The 16,012-nt window shown below is 44.6% G+C and overlaps 7 protein-coding genes across 7 annotated transcripts in view; 4 read left to right on the top strand and 3 right to left on the bottom strand.

Annotated features, from left to right (window-relative positions):
* Nucleotides 1–4,166, top strand: part of LOC128257682 (NAD(+) hydrolase sarm1) — a 41,072-nt gene extending 36,906 nt beyond the window's left edge. The window contains 6 exon segments of the mRNA XM_052988800.1: nucleotides 62–241; nucleotides 324–493; nucleotides 624–844; nucleotides 1,255–1,451; nucleotides 1,453–2,189; nucleotides 3,976–4,166. Of these exon segments, the coding sequence (XP_052844760.1) occupies nucleotides 62–241; nucleotides 324–493; nucleotides 624–844; nucleotides 1,255–1,451; nucleotides 1,453–2,189; nucleotides 3,976–4,060 (1,590 nt within the window). The 3' untranslated portion in view covers nucleotides 4,061–4,166.
* A 614-nt stretch (nucleotides 4,167–4,780) lies between these two features.
* On the top strand, nucleotides 4,781–5,733 carry LOC128257689 (vesicle-associated membrane protein-associated protein B). Its single transcript, XM_052988806.1, has one exon. It carries the CDS (start codon nucleotides 4,924–4,926, stop codon nucleotides 5,629–5,631), a length of 708 nt encoding a protein of 235 aa, XP_052844766.1. The 5' UTR covers nucleotides 4,781–4,923; the 3' UTR covers nucleotides 5,632–5,733.
* A 565-nt stretch (nucleotides 5,734–6,298) lies between these two features.
* Nucleotides 6,299–9,987, top strand: LOC128257684 (transcription factor 25). The gene is given in 7 exon segments (XM_052988802.1): nucleotides 6,299–6,682; nucleotides 6,773–7,161; nucleotides 7,456–8,297; nucleotides 8,300–8,321; nucleotides 8,385–8,711; nucleotides 9,032–9,261; nucleotides 9,578–9,987. Coding segments are annotated over 7 exon segments (2,124 nt in total). The 5' UTR covers nucleotides 6,299–6,526; the 3' UTR covers nucleotides 9,736–9,987.
* Nucleotides 9,977–12,616, bottom strand: LOC128257685 (actin-related protein 3). Its single transcript, XM_052988803.1, has 6 exons — nucleotides 12,388–12,616; nucleotides 12,108–12,288; nucleotides 11,732–12,046; nucleotides 10,840–11,376; nucleotides 10,694–10,777; nucleotides 9,977–10,627 (listed from the first exon to the last, which is right to left on the bottom strand). The coding sequence occupies exons 1-6, from the start codon at nucleotides 12,429–12,431 to the stop codon at nucleotides 10,532–10,534; spliced, it is 1,257 nt and encodes a 418-aa protein (XP_052844763.1). The 5' UTR covers nucleotides 12,432–12,616; the 3' UTR covers nucleotides 9,977–10,531.
* Nucleotides 12,617–12,793: 177 nt separating this feature from the next.
* LOC128257691 (S-phase kinase-associated protein 1-like) lies at nucleotides 12,794–13,665 on the top strand. The gene is made up of 2 exons (XM_052988809.1): nucleotides 12,794–13,032; nucleotides 13,089–13,665. Exon 2 carries the CDS (start codon nucleotides 13,116–13,118, stop codon nucleotides 13,569–13,571), a length of 456 nt encoding a protein of 151 aa, XP_052844769.1. The 5' UTR covers nucleotides 12,794–13,032; nucleotides 13,089–13,115; the 3' UTR covers nucleotides 13,572–13,665.
* Nucleotides 13,666–13,715: 50 nt separating this feature from the next.
* LOC128257692 (uncharacterized) lies at nucleotides 13,716–14,452 on the bottom strand. The gene is made up of 3 exons (XM_052988810.1): nucleotides 14,151–14,452; nucleotides 13,986–14,090; nucleotides 13,716–13,922 (listed from the first exon to the last, which is right to left on the bottom strand). The coding sequence occupies exons 1-3, from the start codon at nucleotides 14,292–14,294 to the stop codon at nucleotides 13,827–13,829; spliced, it is 345 nt and encodes a 114-aa protein (XP_052844770.1). The 5' UTR covers nucleotides 14,295–14,452; the 3' UTR covers nucleotides 13,716–13,826.
* Nucleotides 14,453–14,716: 264 nt separating this feature from the next.
* LOC128257686 (dysbindin protein homolog) lies at nucleotides 14,717–15,939 on the bottom strand. The gene is made up of 2 exons (XM_052988804.1): nucleotides 15,070–15,939; nucleotides 14,717–15,011 (listed from the first exon to the last, which is right to left on the bottom strand). Exons 1-2 carry the CDS (start codon nucleotides 15,836–15,838, stop codon nucleotides 14,905–14,907), a joined length of 876 nt encoding a protein of 291 aa, XP_052844764.1. The 5' UTR covers nucleotides 15,839–15,939; the 3' UTR covers nucleotides 14,717–14,904.
* Nucleotides 15,940–16,012: the final 73 nt, after the last annotated feature.

Below are 16,012 nucleotides of genomic sequence, written 5' to 3'. Positions count from 1 at the left end.
GTACACTTGATGGCTGTTAATGGGGGGAAAACATGCACTCACAAGGCACCGTCTCTTACAGGTTCACCTGCAGCTGCGAGGCTTCTCCGTGTTCATCGACGTGGAACGCCTGGAGGCGGGCAAATTCGACAACGGTCTCCTGAACAGTATTCGGCAGGCAAAGAACTTTGTCTTAGTATTAACGCCCGATGCCCTGCACCGCTGCATCAACGACGAGGACTGCAAGGACTGGGTGCATCGCGTGAGTATCTCTATCTGAGGGGGAGAACCCCCTTGTCGGCCAAGAGGTGTACTCATCATGGGGCTCTCTCTCTGATCTGCAGGAAATTGTGGCTGCCTTGAACTCGAACTGCAACATCATACCCATCATGGACCAGCACTTCGATTGGCCGGAGGTGGAGCGACTGCCGGAGGACATGCGCAGTGTGGCGCACTTCAACGGGGTCAGTTGGATTCACGACTATCAGGACGCGTGCATCGATAAGCTCGAAAGGTACATTAAGCGACGCATTTAGACCTGGATTAGCCTGGGACTAGGACGATGGATAACTCCATTACCGAATTACCATAAGCCTCCGAATAACCTTAAAACTTAAACGATTCCCATTCTTCTGATGCGGCAGATTTTTGCGCGGCGAAAAGAATATCGATCGCATTGCGGCGATGGTGCCCGGCACCCCCGGTTCGGTCTCATACCAAAGAATGCACAGCAACGACTCCGACTACCAGAGCGGAGGAGCAGGCGGAGGATCGGGAGCAGGAACTGGAGGAGGCGGATGTGTTGGCGGTGGCGCAGGCAGTGTGGTGGATGGCCTAATGGCGGCGGCCAATGGCAGCGGACAAGGTGGGCCAACGAGTACTACAACTACTACTTCTTCTACTCCCAACTCCAACTCCAACTCAAGTCCGAGCTCAAGCTCTTGCCAGAGTCCCCCAGCGGCTCCAGCGTAGAGTGAGCCCAGTTAAGCTAAAGATTTACAGAGCTAGCCAACTCGAATATGTTCTAAACTTAAGCAGAGATCCTCAAGTCACACTCTCTAGTACAACTACCTATCTCTCTCCCTCTCTCTCTCTCTATCTACCCCATACCCTCACCTTCTTACTCACACACTCACCCACCCACCAACCAAACAACAAGCCAGCCAACCCATTACTACTCCACTACTCATTACTCTATACTCTTACCAATTAATAATTGATTTAATTCTGATTGCCACACACTCGAAATCGCTTGAAACGCCGTCTCGCGCGCAGCTAATCACCAGGCAAATAGGTACCGCCAATCCCCCTCGCCGGCCCGCCAAAGGGGCAGCACCTCGCAGCTGAGTGGTTATTCGCGGGCGCCCTCGAAGCGCTCCCAGATCCTGACCCCCTACCGCACCCAGCAGGCGGCCCTGCTCCACAAGTCCGGAGCGGGCTCTGCGTCCATGCAGAATATGACGCCGCTGGCAGTATCTGCCGCCCAGGAGAAGTTCGGCCGCGGGATTGGGTCATGGGTCTGGTGCCGGCATGGGCAGTGGCTATCGATCGCACAGCGTGGATGGGCTGCTGGATCAGGCGGGCTCAACTCCTGACCAAAGGATAGCGGCAGCAGCGGCCAAGGTGACAGCGGGAAGTACAGCTCTGACGAATGCCAGCTCCACGAGCACTTTGCAACCTGAGGAAGAGGAGGCGGAAATTCCCCTCAGTGAATCGGTGACGCGGCGGGACAAGCACACCCTGTCTCCGCCTGCGAATGTCCAGCAGCACCGGAAGTCCCGTAGTCTGGACCACATCCTCAGCAAACAGACCCTAGCAGAATTGCTGCCACCGAGTATCGAACTCGCTGATGGAACGCAGAGCATGCAAAATCTGGCCATTCCAATGACCCCGCAGCCCCAACGAAGGGAGACCAGCTCCTCCTCAAAGTCGCCTACACCCGAAAGACCCCCACAGCCTGCGAGGGAAAGGGTAAGGGAACGCCAGAGTCCCGAGGGTGTGAGTGCGACGGAAAGCGAGCGTGAGGATCAGCCGGATGGGTGTCTGCGCCATGGAAACCAACAAAGAGCCTCAGCCTCGGTTCATCGCGGAGCCAGTTTGACCAGCAACAAGACTTCAAACTCATCGCTGGGCTCCAACTACAGTGCCGGGGGAAACAACAAGACGATCTTTAATCGAACAATGAAGAAGGTCCGCTCGCTGATGAAAAAGTAAGCCATAACGAGAAGGCGAAGGGACGAGGAGAACGAGGACTCGCTGTCCCCACTCGTCGCTCGCTGTCTGCTCCATATCAATTTTAGCCCCTTTCTCGCGAACTGATTTCTAAGCTTGATAGTTACATATTTTTCCATACAGACCTTTAGCTGGTTAAGTTTAAATAATTCTTATTTTATCTTGTTTAACAAAGTTTGAAGTAACATTGTGATAAAACAATACAAATATTATTTCTACAGTCCATAAAGATATCTCTTATAAGATCTCGCTCTTTAAAGAGAAATCAGTTCGCGAAAATGTGGCTTAAGTTACCCGCCAATCGCCCACTAAGTGCCTGTTAACCCGTTAATCGCCACTCGCTGCATTTGTGACATCTAAAAAGAATCTCACCCGATCACTCAATCATCTACCCTTAGACCCCTGGGACCCCTAAAAAGCCTTCTCTATCTCCATTCGCTGCCTTTCTACTTCTCTTCTCTGGTGTTGGTACTCGCCCGCTATTTTTACTCGCCACTCGTTGACTCAACTCGTTACGCAAAGCATCCACTAAAAATCGCCTGCGTTGCCCAAATTTGAAAAATTTATATACAAACTCACCTCCCTTTACTTTACCACTGTCTCTCTTTAAACTCTATTTGCCTTGTGATTAGTTGTTGATTTTGATAATGAATTTTTTTTTAAAATGAGTAAGCGAATTTAAACGGCAAAAACTAATTTATGAAAAGAAAAAACACAATTAACGACTGCATAATACGAAACCTTATTTATAGAACCATAAAACAAAATCAACTTATTTTAAACACTACAAGAAACAAAAAATACATTGGAAAACGAAAACAAAACAAACACTCTATATTTAATATGCTATTTATAAATAATATGTTTAAAATTTGTACATTTCTCGCGTATGCAATTTGTTCTTGTAACCGTCCGCAAACGTAATTTAGAAATTGCAAGTTTAAAATTAACCCATGTGGCTTGAAACGAAAATATTTAAGTGATATTTAAACTACGTATAATGGAAATTTAATTAATTCAACATTTTTACAACAAAACATGCTGTACAAACCTATTTTTTAGCGCAGGAGTTTATAAGGCATATTTTAATTGATTTTTGCAATATATATTTAATATTTAAATAGTGCCTAAAGTTGAAAACAAACCCGAAAAAACGAAAAAGGAAAACAACAGAAATAAAATGTGACTTAATTAAAACGAAATGTGTATTATTGACCCTTATGTAGCCCTTTACCCTGCTTTATCAGTCCATACTATATCATCATTCGCATGTCTACATCCCGATTTGTTACGTTTATTGCTATGTTCTTTTGCGTTCAGTATTTAAATTTGTGTTTGTGCCTCTAATGGAATTCGATTTGTTTTATTTGTATATATATTATCACTTTCTTTTCTTCCCTCTCTCTTATCTTTCTCCATACCTGCTGGACCTTTTGTAGACCATAAAAGCGAAATTGGCTACCGCAATCCGTTGTAACTGTTGTTATCGTTGTGCCTGTTGTACTGCATCCAACCCACAAAAGCACCCACCCTCCAAGTCGAATCAAATTCGAAAAACCCATCATCGCACCCGTGATCAATACCGATGCCCACTCAGCATCCGCTGTCTCGACAACCAACATTCATTGTTATTTATTGCAAAACAACCAAGAAAAAACAAAACAAGATACCAATAAACGTGTATATAATTGCATAAATCGAAAGAGTCCTGTCAAACATTTATTTAATTTGTATTTCCCCCACAACTCCTCCCCTTCGAAACAGCAACGAACTCGAGGACGAAGAACTGTCGAACATTATTCTGTCCAAGGCCACCTCACCCAATGCGGGGCGCATGATATTTTGGTAGAGGATCGGAAAACTCAACCCCACAAACTGATCGAATTTTTGTACATATTTAAATAATAACGAATCGAAAAACAAAATAAAAACGAACGAATTGAGGAACTTCATAATTTGGAAAACTTATTATTTTTCTATTATTTTTGCTTTCCCTTTACAACAATTTTTGTTTTTAAGGCAAAAAGTTATCTTTAATTATATTACAACACAATAAAAACGAGCTAAGTGAAGATTAACTCAAAAAAAAAATGTTTAATTTCCATTTACAAAAAAATTTTTCTTTTCAAAACAAGAAGTGTTATTCAATTATAATTATTTTGTAAAAACACCAAAAAAGGATATTAAATAAAATAATATCGCGGTCGCCCACTATTAGTGGTTAAAAACTTTGTTTACCACCTGCTTTAAGACTTTGAGCTTAAATTTCTTTAAAACCTAGATGCAAATCTGCATAAATCATAATCAATTAAAAAAAAAAGATTTGAAGAAAAAAAAAGATGTTTAAGGTATCACTTAAAGGGAAAGTACACTAAAAGGCATTCTACGTTCTACAACGCTATTTACAAGTCCAGATGTGCAAAGAAAAGATAAAAAAAAAAATTTTATAGAACTTTTGTTTTAAATAGAAAGCGAATGCGAGCAGGACTCAAGTTAAGAGCTTTTAAAATAAAATACTGATACCACGCTTACAATAGAGTCAAACCTTTGTGTTATCGAGCCAATCGTGCACTTTAAACTCAACCCTGAAAAGTAATGTGTCAAAGTAGTCGATTATTTCTGTTCACTTTTGCGGCTCTATCGAAACACGTGCGACCTACATTTTTGTTTTAATATTTCGCAACGTATTTAAAAGGGTAGAAAGATTTTAAGATGAACGACATGAAGGAGAGCAAGTTGTCCCTAGAGCCGTGCGACGGAATCGTCTTTGAGGGACCCTTCAACCGCTCCGTGAGCAGGAAGCTAGTCATCGGGAATTTGAGCGGTTCGCAGAGGGTTGCCTTCAAGATGAAGACCACCACCCCGAGATTGTTCTTTGTACGTCCCAACATCGGAGTTTTGGAACCTGGGCAGAAGGTCAACGTGGACATCTTCATGCAGCCGATTCTCCAGGAACCGCCACAAAAGCGCCACAAATTTCTCCTGTTGGCGGCCGAAGCAGCTGATGACATGAGCGACCTGCCGCAGTTCTGGAGGCTGCAAACGCCGGAAAGCACCTGGGAGACCAAGATCCGGTGTGATCTGATCCCGTCCAAGGAGGAGCAGTATCGTCAGGCGGGCGGAGGAAGAGCCTCATCCGCTTTGGACACCAAGGGAGGCGAGGACACCTTCGATGTTCAGGAAGTCTGCGATCCGATGGCCAAGTTGCTCAAGCAGGTCAGCATGCTGGAGGACGAGCGCTTAGTTCTTAAGGAGGAGCTCGACATCTTGCGCGACCAGACGATCGGATCAAACCATTCTGGACCAGGGATGATGCATCGTTTGCGCCAAGGACGCAGCACTTTCTTCTACGTGGCCGCCTTCATACTTACCATCTTGGCCGCCATCGGAGGCGCCTTTTATGGCAAGAACTATTTGTGAAACACTCATCACGCACGGCATGTTTAGAACCAAGCCAAATTGTACGAAAATTTGTTGTCAATTAAAACAAATAACGATTCAGGTCTTTTCGATTGGCCCCTATGTTTTAAAACGTTTTTTTTTACCATCTTGGTTGATTTATTCTTATCTTAGCTTAATATACTTTAATTAGTTAGTCTAACTTCCTAAAATAACGCTCTTAAACTATAACTTTTACTTGTACACACAAAATGTTTAAAAAGATCGTAGTTTTTTTTTTAAGTATTTAATATGTTCTTAATATAAGGTCCACAACATTTCAACAAAGAATTGGATGATTTAACGAAGTTTGCGAATAGGATAAAAATATTGTTTAATTTTAATTTCTATATAGCCAAAAGTTAAGTTGGGCATGGTAGAAAAAAGAAAATATAAGCTTTTAGTTTCATTTATAGTAAAAAACTTATTTTTACAATATGTTAAGTTTTAACTCTGGTTATATAATTCAGCAGAATTGAACAGGAATTCTAAGTGTAGATATCAAAGTTTAATTTAAATATTAAAATTTATGTAATAAACTGTTTTTTTCGGCTAAACCGAATAATTTTGTTTGGAACAATAGCAAAATATGTCAAAATGTTTATTATTTGTAGTGAAAGCACTGAATTCAATCCGCCTGAGCTTATTTAACTTGAAAATCGTAGAGAACAGTTATTAACATTCAAAATACTCCTTTTTAACTCCCGCCAAGCCGTGACCACCTGCATTGGCCAGTGTTGTAAAACGCGGGTGGCCACCGAGTGCCTGGCAACTCTGCAAATGTGCGAATGGGAACTCAGCGCAGAAAAATACATCACGTATTCTACGACGAAAATAAATAAATAAACACGAAACATACGGAGACAAGCGGAAAAGGATGTCTGCACGAATGCTGAAGAAGCTGCAGGGCGACGCTGATTTGCTGGCGCCGCCGCCAGAAGACGAGGATTGCGAGGAGCTGTCGGACAATGATGAACTGGAGGACAGCGATATGCGGCGCGACCGCAAGTCGCACTTGAATCCATTCGATCTGGTAGGCCTCTAATCTTAATCGCCAGCTCATCAACTATCCACGTAATCTCCAATCCCGCTACCATTCCACCACCCCCTTTATCTTTTCCAGCTTAATCAACCCGGTCTGAGTCTCTCGGAGAGCGAGTTCAAGGAGGACGACAACGAAACGGAGCACCCCTCGGCCGCTCTGCCAAATCCCAGTGCCACCGCGGCCAAGAAGAAGAAAAAGAAGCGCAAGAAGAAGGCCAAGTCCAGTGGCAATCACATCAGCAGCGAGGACAACGAGCGCCAGGACAAATACTTCGAGAAGGTGGATCCGCTCCTGGGCAAGGTCTACGATGCGGTGCCCAGGCAATCGGCGAAACAGGTGGCATTGGCATCCGCTGCCGCAGCCGCCGGGAGCTCAGCCAAAAAGAAACTGCTGGCCGTGGAGCTGCGGCACCTGAATTCGCAGAACGAGATGCGACGCACCTTCGGCAAGAGAGTGGTCAAAGTGGAGTAAGTTTGGGTCTCATAGGCCCACAGTTGAAGGAGTAACTATCTTATAACCCAGAGTAAACTGCTACTATTGGCACAATTTTCCATTTCAATATTCTAACCTACAATAGCCAAGCCAGAAAATAAGTGCTTATGATTTATCATATTACAATTATCAAAAACTCGTCATCAACAAGTTTGTAGCAAATGATTAGTGGTGATCTAAGATACAAATTTTTAATTTCGTTTTGTCATAACTTTTAGTAAATTAGTAACCAGCTTTATAATTGTTTAAACCTAATGATGTCCTTTCAGAACCAAGCGCGGCAGGCAGAAGCCCACTCTTAAATCCACCTACATGGTGACTGCCAAGGAATCGTGGCCGCCGCTGACCAAGAACACCGTTACCATGAAGCTGCTGCCCGCCCCCGACTCGCCATCGGTGTCCTCCAAATCCATCACAGACAGTGGAGCCGATGTCCAGTGGTTCGCCTTTGAGCACAGCCAGTACTACCAGGGAGTGCAGCATATGTTTTTGTCCGCCCTCGAGCGCATTGACTCGGAATTCCTTATTACGCTGATCAAACGATGTCCCTACCACGTGGACTCTTTGGTGCAGCTCAGCGAGGTGTGCAAAATGACCGAGGACTTTGCCCTGGCCTCCGAGCTGCTGGAGCGCGCCCTGCTCCTCCTGGAATCGTCGCTGCACATTAACTTCAGCCTGACGTCGGGCAACTGCCGACTGGACTACCGCCGCCAGGAGAACCGCTCCTTCTATATCGTCCTGTTCAAGCACGCCCAGTACCTGGAGGAGCGAGCCTGCAGCCGCACCGCCTTCGAGATCTCCAAACTGCTGCTCAGTTTGCAGCCGGACACGGATCCGCTTGCCATGATCCTGGTTATTGACTACTATGCCCTGCGCAGCAAGCAGTTTGGCTGGCTGGTGGAGTTCTACGAGGAGTACAATGCCGCCAGGAACCTCAATCAGCTGCCCAACATGGCCTACTCGTATGCCTTGGCTCTGCACACGCTCCACGGTGCCTGTGAGCGCTCCAACCAGGCGCTTCAGTACGCCCTGCTCATGTTCCCGGGTGTGCTGCGTCCCTTGCTGGACGAGATGTCCGTGCAGACCGACAAACGAGTGCTGGCCTCGTCGTATTCTTTGCGGATGTGTCGGGAAAGTAAGTAGGGTCTTATCTCCTGCGATTATAAAGTGAAATTGAATGCCTTATCTTGTCCACCAGTCAATCGCCTGCCCTGCACCAGCTGGTGTGCCTGTATGTGTGCCGTGCCCGTGTCGTTTGGCGTCAGAACGAGGTGCTACCCTGGCTGGAGTCTAACGTGAACGTAGTGCTGGATCGCATTGACAACAAGGAACCCATTGTCAACGAATACAAGGAGAAACGATCGCTGCGTTATGGTGGAACTCCGCCGAGACCCATCCTGCGGCACGTGATACTCTCCGACTATAAGGAAAAGGTACCTCTGGCCGTCTTTGTGTCCAAGGAGAAGCAAGCCATCATGACCTACGACCCACTGCCGCCACCGAACAGCGTCAACTGCTACCAGCGGTAGGTCCATCAGGTTCAGGAATACCCCATTGAAATACTTGTTTACAGTGAATATCTGCTTTGTAATCAGAGAATTAATAGACTGAGAACTGCATAATTCAATCCATTGAATTTAACTGCATAATTCAATCCATTGAATTTCGTTTCTGAAGTCCGAAAATTAATTTTCTGCACCACTCAGCACATTACTTGAACTTGTATGACCCCATTATGAAACTGGTTTACATATGTACATATGTGGTTTATGACCTCTATATTTCGATCATTTAGTGATTAACTCATATAGACTGCAGTAATCTTAGGAGTTCAATTCTTTGCAGAAAATCTTCATCAAGCAGCAGCCCCACAACAAACACGAGCAATTCCGTATCGATGTTTTTCCAATCGCTTTTGCCTTCTTTCAACATCAACAACCTGGCACAAGCTGCTCAGCCACAGGAAGCAGGAGCAGCAGGAGCAGCACCACCAGCAGGAGCAGCTCCAGCTCCAGCTGAAGCTAACATTGAAGCAGGAGCTGCCGGAGTTGCAGAGCCCATCCGTGAGGCAGAAGGTACGTAAAAGTACTTATTTATTAAAAATTCGTATGATAATAAGATTGCGTCGTTGCTGTATCGTCACAGAAAACGGATCTTAAGATGTTTATGGTTTGGCTGTATTACATTCATGGCCGTAAACATATTTGTTTTAGCGAAAAATGTAATTGATTGCATTTTAACGTACAATTTGTTCTTTATTTTACTTTGAATGCTTGTTTGGAAACATTTGGTGCTGTTCAAATCTGTTTTAAAAATGTAGTTTTTCCCAAAATTCCAAGAAGAATCACAACCGGATATCCCATTTACGAACCTCTCTCGAAAATATTGCAGAAGCTGGACTGCAGAACCCGTTGAGGTGGATGGATGCCATGCGGGAAATCCTACAGAATTTACGGATCGCTGAGCACTTGCGCCTACCGGAAACGGCGGCGGCGCAGTCCTCTGACAGCAATGACGAGGAGGAGGGCTCCTCCGACTACGTGGATTAGTCAATTTGTCAATTACGTGAAACGTATCAAAAGTTTGTAGGATTTGGGGCTGGAAACTTGTTTTTATGGAAACCACCTTTTGCTATTCCCTCAGCTAAGCGACACCGTCACAAAATTTTAATATATACAACATATATATATATATATACATATTAGAGCAATTTGAACACATACATAATATGAACTTATGCATTGAATAAAATTTTCCAGTACAAGCTTTAGATCAAAAGCGGCGACCGTGTTGAGCTTAAAGATTGTTTTATTGATTTATTTAATGCCTTTTCAATTACGCTTATCAATATAACAAACAGATTTCTCATCAATATTCCTTTTTTGTTCATTCAGTTTTCTGCGGTTTCCCTTTTTGTCTCTCTTAAAACCATTTTTTGCAGTTATTGCAATTATAAATATTACTATGACAAGTAGAGGTTTTCCATATATAATTGTGTATAGAGCTGGGATGTCCAAGAGCATAGTTTGGTGTGACTGTGTGTGATCGTGTTTGAGTATAGTATAAAAGTCGACTTCTAGAAATAATGCACCTTAATTAGCGGGGTTTAACTGGCAGACATCAGAGTTGTTGCTTTAAAGTTAGCTTAACAGAATCACACAAAATTAAAGAGAACGAAAATGATTTACACAGAGTTAAGAGCTTAACACATATATAGAAAAGAATCATTACTAATACTTTAGCGTGGAATACATAATCGCAATATATAAAGTTGGAGAACAAATCAAATTTAAAATTGGAAAATAAATCAATAATAACTGCTGCAGGCCGATTCGATCGGATCAATTATGTCATGGTGCCGAAAACTGGATTGTGACGGCAAATGCTGGGGCCATACTCCTCGTAGGCAGCCTTCGTGTGACACACCTGATAGAACTCGGGCTGGAAAATGCAAGAGGATGCAGGCTATTATGATGTCCTCTGGTATAATAAGGTAGTACAACTCACCGTTGAGGCCAACATGCTGCCTCCAAACCACACGGCATACCGCTGCATGTGATGCGTGATCACCTGAACATCAATTGGTTTTGGCTGTAACAAAAACCATGAACAAAGTTACTGTATGACTCATCAACTGCTGTGATTGAACCCACCTTAATGCGTCCCTCGGACAAATTCTCGCTGATACGGAGGCGCGTGTCCACCGATCGCTTGATATCTCGCTGCAACCTCCTGCCAAAGTCCTTGAACATCGTGGACCCACCGCTCAGGACAATATTATTGTACAGCGGGCGCCGCACATCGATGGGGCAGTTCTGGATGACATTATCCACTATCTCCGATAGCGGAATGGTAAAGTCGGGGTTCGAGAACTCCGGATGGAAGAAGATCTCGGGTCCCAGGAAGCGCTCGTAGCCCACATCCACGCTGAACGGCGCCTTGGTCACCGTGTTGACGCCCGTAAAGTTCCGAATCCACTTGCCCGGCTCCGTGTCGTACTTGGCAAATTCTTTGGCGATATCCGGACAGATGTAGCAGTGCTTCTCCTTGATCGCTTTGGCAGTCTCGAGGCTCTGTTCCGGTGGAATTCCCACCTCCCGTTCACGCAGCAGGCTCTGGATGAACGAGGTGATGTTGCGGCCTGCAATGGGGATGTGCTTGATGCAGGAGCCGATCACGTAGCCCTCGGCCTGGAAATGAAAATCAGGTTAATTTATTTTATTTAATATCCGAAAGAAGTCTTTTCGATGTTGCCGTTACTTTAAAGTAACAATATTTTAAAACTACTAAGTCCTGTTAAACTTTTAAAAAATAAAAGCAAAATATATAAATCACAATATAAGCACCGTAATTGCCCTTTTGAAATATCATAAACATATGCATATACATATTCTTTGTTAAAAAATACTTTTACGGACAAGTAGGACTCGTTTTCAGCCGCCTTTTTTTAACTCCAATAATGATAATTATCCCCCCCTTCGGGTAACCACTGTACCCACTACACAAACACAACCACGCCGATAAGATATGGACTGTGCTATTTACCACTGGTATAACATGCGTCACTCCATCGCCGCTGTCCACCACAATGCCCGTGAGAGTGCGCTCCTCGGCGGATCGGGAGGCCCAACTGGCGGCAAGGGCGAGCACAGCCTGCACGGCGATGTAAAGGCCAGGAACGTTGAACGTTTCGAACATGATCTCTGCCGTGTACTCCCGGTTCTCAGGAGTATTTAGCGGGGGCTCGGTCAGCAGGAAGTAGTGATCCTCGGGCTCGGCGCGCAGATACTTAAAGATGCACTGCTCCAGGAAGCGCTCCATCAAGTCCCAGTCCTCCACCAGACCGTGACGCACCGGATACTGAATAAATAGTAGACAAAGGTGAAGTGGCTGGTTGGTAATTGACGGATCAAGAGCAAACCTTGATGGAGTAGCCGGTGGCATCGAAGGCCTCATCCCCAATGAAGAAGTCCAGGTCCTCGATGCCTTTTGTGATGCGCCTTGTGTTGGTATCGCCCACCCTGGCCGACTCCTTGATGGCAATGGCCGAGGGGATGATGAACTGCGGCTCCTTGTTTCCGGCAAAGCCCAGTTTGGAGTAGCTGGAGGTGCACGATAAACAGGGTATTAGTCAGACGACCTCTTTTTCCGGCCAAGCGGAGATTGGAGACCCCCGCGGGCAATCGGAACTAAAAACTCACCCGGTGCCCACATCGATTACGCATGCCGGTAGCCTGCCTGCCATGGTCGCTGCTCGTCTTTTTGCTTTGCTGCCTGTTCAAGCTCTTGAGTTGCAATCCTAGCTCGCCTTTGGCACTGATTTGAGAACGTTACAGCCGCAGATAAACACCGTTTTCTATATATTTTCAACCACACCTCCGCCAACGATGTGTCACTTTGCTCTTCGTCACACACACATTCGCGTGTTCTCGTACAAGCAGCCAGGGCTGCAACAATCGATAGGCAGAGCAAACTGACTGGCGATTAATCGGAATAGTCTGTTCGGGCAGGCGGCGCATCTCCTAGATGCCATCTACGTCAATGGCAAAAGTAGCATTTGTCACATTACAATAGTAATTTGTTTTACCACTGCAGTAAACAACTTAAATTTGTTCCATTTTTTAAAAAAGTACTGAATGTACAAAAAATAACTTCTATTTTTATTTGAAAAACCAATTGTATAATTGTTAACACATTTTGCTAGTTGCTGGTTGTTGCGGCACTGATGCGGTTGTGGCTACAGTGTGAAAACCCCAAATGTGTCGTATTTCCGATAAAATTCTTTAAAAAACATCAGACTAATTCTTTCGAAATAAACATCTTGAGGAGGCGGTAAGAGTCTTACGGTAAGACTAGTCAAATCGGTCTTGAATTTTTTTCTCAAAACGAATAATACTTAAAGGAAAAAAGGAATAAAAAAAGCTTTAAAATGCCCAGTATCAAGTTGCAATCTTCGGATGGGGAGATATTTGATACAGACATCCAGGTCGCCGAACGCTTCGGAATTATTAAGAGTTTGTTGGGGGATTGCCCGGAGGATGATGAGAATGCCCCTGTGCCGCTGCCCAAGGTGAATTCCACGATCCTCCGCAAGGTTTTGAGCTGGGCCCAACACCACAAAGACGACGTGGAGCCCACGGAGGATGACGACAACAAAGACACGGATGAGATAAGCTCCTGGGATGCCGATTTTCTAAAAGTCGACAAGTCTATTTTGTTTGGGATCATAGCCGCTGCCAATTATTTGGAAATCAAGGAACTTCTGGAGCTCACCTGCCAGGCGGTGGCCAATATGATCAAGGGCAAGACTCCGCAAGAGATACGCAACATCTTCAACATCAGGGATGAGTCTACCTTTACTCGTTCCGAGGAGGAGCAGGCTTAACCTTATGCCATACAAATACCTCATTAATGTATTTAATTAAAACATATATTATATAATAAATATGTACTCCATCATTCTGCGCCAAATATTGTAACTTATGGTTTTTCTTTTGTACACAAATATTCAATATTTAACAAGCAGAAATTATTTAAAAGAATTTATTAAGGTATTTGAACATTCACTAGAAAAACGTGCTCTAACTTGAAAATGAAAAGGAGCTTTGCACAGAGTATAGGAAATTGCACGATCGGATAATTATGGGAAATATTTCTGCAGAGCTCCGGTTTCGAACATGCGTTTGATATCTGTGCCGCCTCCAACGAATTTCCCGTCGATAAAGACGCGGGGAACCTAAAAAGTACAAATATATTACATTGATATGCACAAATTGCTGAAAAATATAACTAAGCCCACCGTTTTGGCCCCTGTAATTTCGCCCAGAACCGCCTGAATCTCATTGCCATCGGGGTTCCCATCGAGCTCTATAATATGGGCATCCACGTTGAGTTTCCGGAATGGCTAGAAGATAAGAGATGTAATCTCGTTTTGGGACTTTTGAAGGTCTCGTTCTTTACTCACTTCTTTGGCCATCGTGCAGTACGGACAATAGGTTTTACTAAATATCACCACCTTATTGCTGGAAATTGTGTTTTCCACGAATTTCGCTTGCTTGGTAGACATATCGACTATTGGTGATTTCAAAGCGGATCCAACTGCGCCCATAAGCTCGAAGTCCAGGAGAGGGTACGGAAACTTCGGGGGCGTGGCGGGGTACAACAAAAGCTGCGATAGGTGTAAGCTGCGGGAATAATATCTTTTTTTATTTCGTTTTTTTAACTAATCAGATGTTGTGGTGGTCGCCAGAGTTGTCACCCCGCGCAATTGTGTACCATCGCGTAATTTTAAGCATGTTTTTTCGGTAATTCCAATATATTTATACAAAATAGAAGGCACCCGTTGGTAGGTGTGTACAATTAAAACGAATTAATAAGATCTAATAAAACACAAACGGCTGTCTAAATTATTGAGTGGCGTTGCCACATCAACAAATTTTGAAACTTGTAAATAGTAAGGGGTTTCCAGAATTTGGTTTTCTTTTAATATAATTTCTGATAAAAAATATATCTATATCGTTTAAACTATGGTTAATGTAGCAACTTTGTTCTGGTTTTAAGTGTAAATGTGCTAGAAACAACGAAATGCTTTCGACGAATTCAGACTTAAATCAAATCTAAAGCTCTTTCTGGAATCCCTTATAAAATGTTTTAGCAAATTACACCTGCTTATTGCACTTAAAGGCACAAATTGGAGACATTCTCGAGTTGTGGGCCATTTAACCATTTAGAAATTGCTCCAGGGCATCCGTGTCCTTGGCCTCCACTTCGTTGGCTTCCAGGACCACCTCCTCTAAAGCCAACCTGTTGCTATTGGTTTGTATTTCTACAAGAAACGATGATTTAGTTTAAAGATTTGATAGGTTTTATGTTTTCAAAATTACTTGTCAGCTGGCCACGCTGTTTGTACTCCTCCATATCGCCACGGAAGGCATCATCGAAGACCGCCTGTCGTTCCCTCTGCAGTTGCAGCAGCTTCTGCTCCTGATCTTGGATTTTGGCTTGGTGTTTGGAGGCTACTTGCTGGCGATATTGCTCCAGTTCGTTGAGCTTCCGCTGCTTGTGTCGGGAAAGTTGGAACTGCTGCTCGAGGATGAACTCCTGGAGCTCGCATTCCTCGCACAGGTCCTCCAGTTTCTCCAGCTCAACCTCCAGTTGCTGGCCCATTTGCTCCAAGGACTGCAGGGTCTTAGAGCTGGCTTGCAGTTGAGCAATCAACGTTGGAATCCCCGACAGACTGCTGTTCAGCTCGCTAATGATCCTGCGCTGATTGCTGGCCCGTAGCTGGACACCTGAGATTTGGGTGGCAATCTCTGCAGCCTTTTCCGCATTTTCCTCATTGGCCCCGTGGATCTGCTGCCAATCATCTTCGTACTTGGCCAGCAAACTGCAGCCGGCTGCCACATTCAGATGGCTGGGCACTCCATCCGTTAGCTGGAAGGGAGCACTGAGGGAGAGATTACTGCTCCTGCTGGACGACAGACTCTCGTTGAGACCCAGTGGCGAGGTGGGGGTCGTTAGCCCACTGGCTTGGCTGCTCCCCGAATTGTTTCCGGAACTGACACGCTGGCGATATTGCTGCTGCAGGTTCTCCGATATCACCAGGCCCTCCTGAATCGCACTGCTCAGCTTCTTTTTCAGGTTCCCAAACATCCTGTAGCCACAAACTTCTATCTATTTAGTTCAGCAATTTCTAATCGACTATTTGCTGTCGTTTTCATTCGAAATTAAGTGGTAAATAAAGAATCAGCTGTTTTGGCAGGTGGCGAGAGAGAGAGAGAGAGTGTGGGAGAAATCGGCCAGAGAGAGCAACAGTTTAATACCCTA

The sequence above is a fragment of the Drosophila gunungcola genome (genome assembly GCF_025200985.1).
Source record: "Drosophila gunungcola strain Sukarami chromosome 3L unlocalized genomic scaffold, Dgunungcola_SK_2 000002F, whole genome shotgun sequence".
Classification (NCBI taxonomy): Eukaryota; Metazoa; Arthropoda; class Insecta; order Diptera; family Drosophilidae; genus Drosophila; species Drosophila gunungcola.
Note: the sequence above shows the minus strand (reverse complement) of the source record. Positions and strands in the feature narration are given on the sequence as shown.

Coding starts and splice junctions, on each gene's coding strand:
- LOC128257689 (XM_052988806.1), top strand. CDS start 4,924: ATGAACGACATGAAGGAGAGCAAGTTGTCCCTAGAGCCGTGCGACGGA.
- LOC128257685 (XM_052988803.1), bottom strand. CDS start 12,431: ATGGCAGGCAGGCTACCGGCATGCGTAATCGATGTGGGCACCGG. Junction 12,047..12,107: donor CCACCGGCTACTCCATCAAG/GTTTGCTCTTGA, acceptor CTATTTATTCAG/TATCCGGTGCGTCACGGTCT. Junction 11,377..11,731: donor TGACGCATGTTATACCAGTG/GTAAATAGCACA, acceptor TTTCATTTCCAG/GCCGAGGGCTACGTGATCGG.
- LOC128257691 (XM_052988809.1), top strand. CDS start 13,116: ATGCCCAGTATCAAGTTGCAATCTTCGGATGGGGAGATATTTGATACA.
- LOC128257692 (XM_052988810.1), bottom strand. CDS start 14,294: ATGGGCGCAGTTGGATCCGCTTTGAAATCACCAATAGTCGATATGTCT. Junction 14,091..14,150: donor ACTGCACGATGGCCAAAGAA/GTGAGTAAAGAA, acceptor CTTATCTTCTAG/CCATTCCGGAAACTCAACGT. Junction 13,923..13,985: donor AAATTACAGGGGCCAAAACG/GTGGGCTTAGTT, acceptor TGTACTTTTTAG/GTTCCCCGCGTCTTTATCGA.
- LOC128257686 (XM_052988804.1), bottom strand. CDS start 15,838: ATGTTTGGGAACCTGAAAAAGAAGCTGAGCAGTGCGATTCAGGAGGGC. Junction 15,012..15,069: donor ACAGCGTGGCCAGCTGACAA/GTAATTTTGAAA, acceptor CGTTTCTTGTAG/AAATACAAACCAATAGCAAC.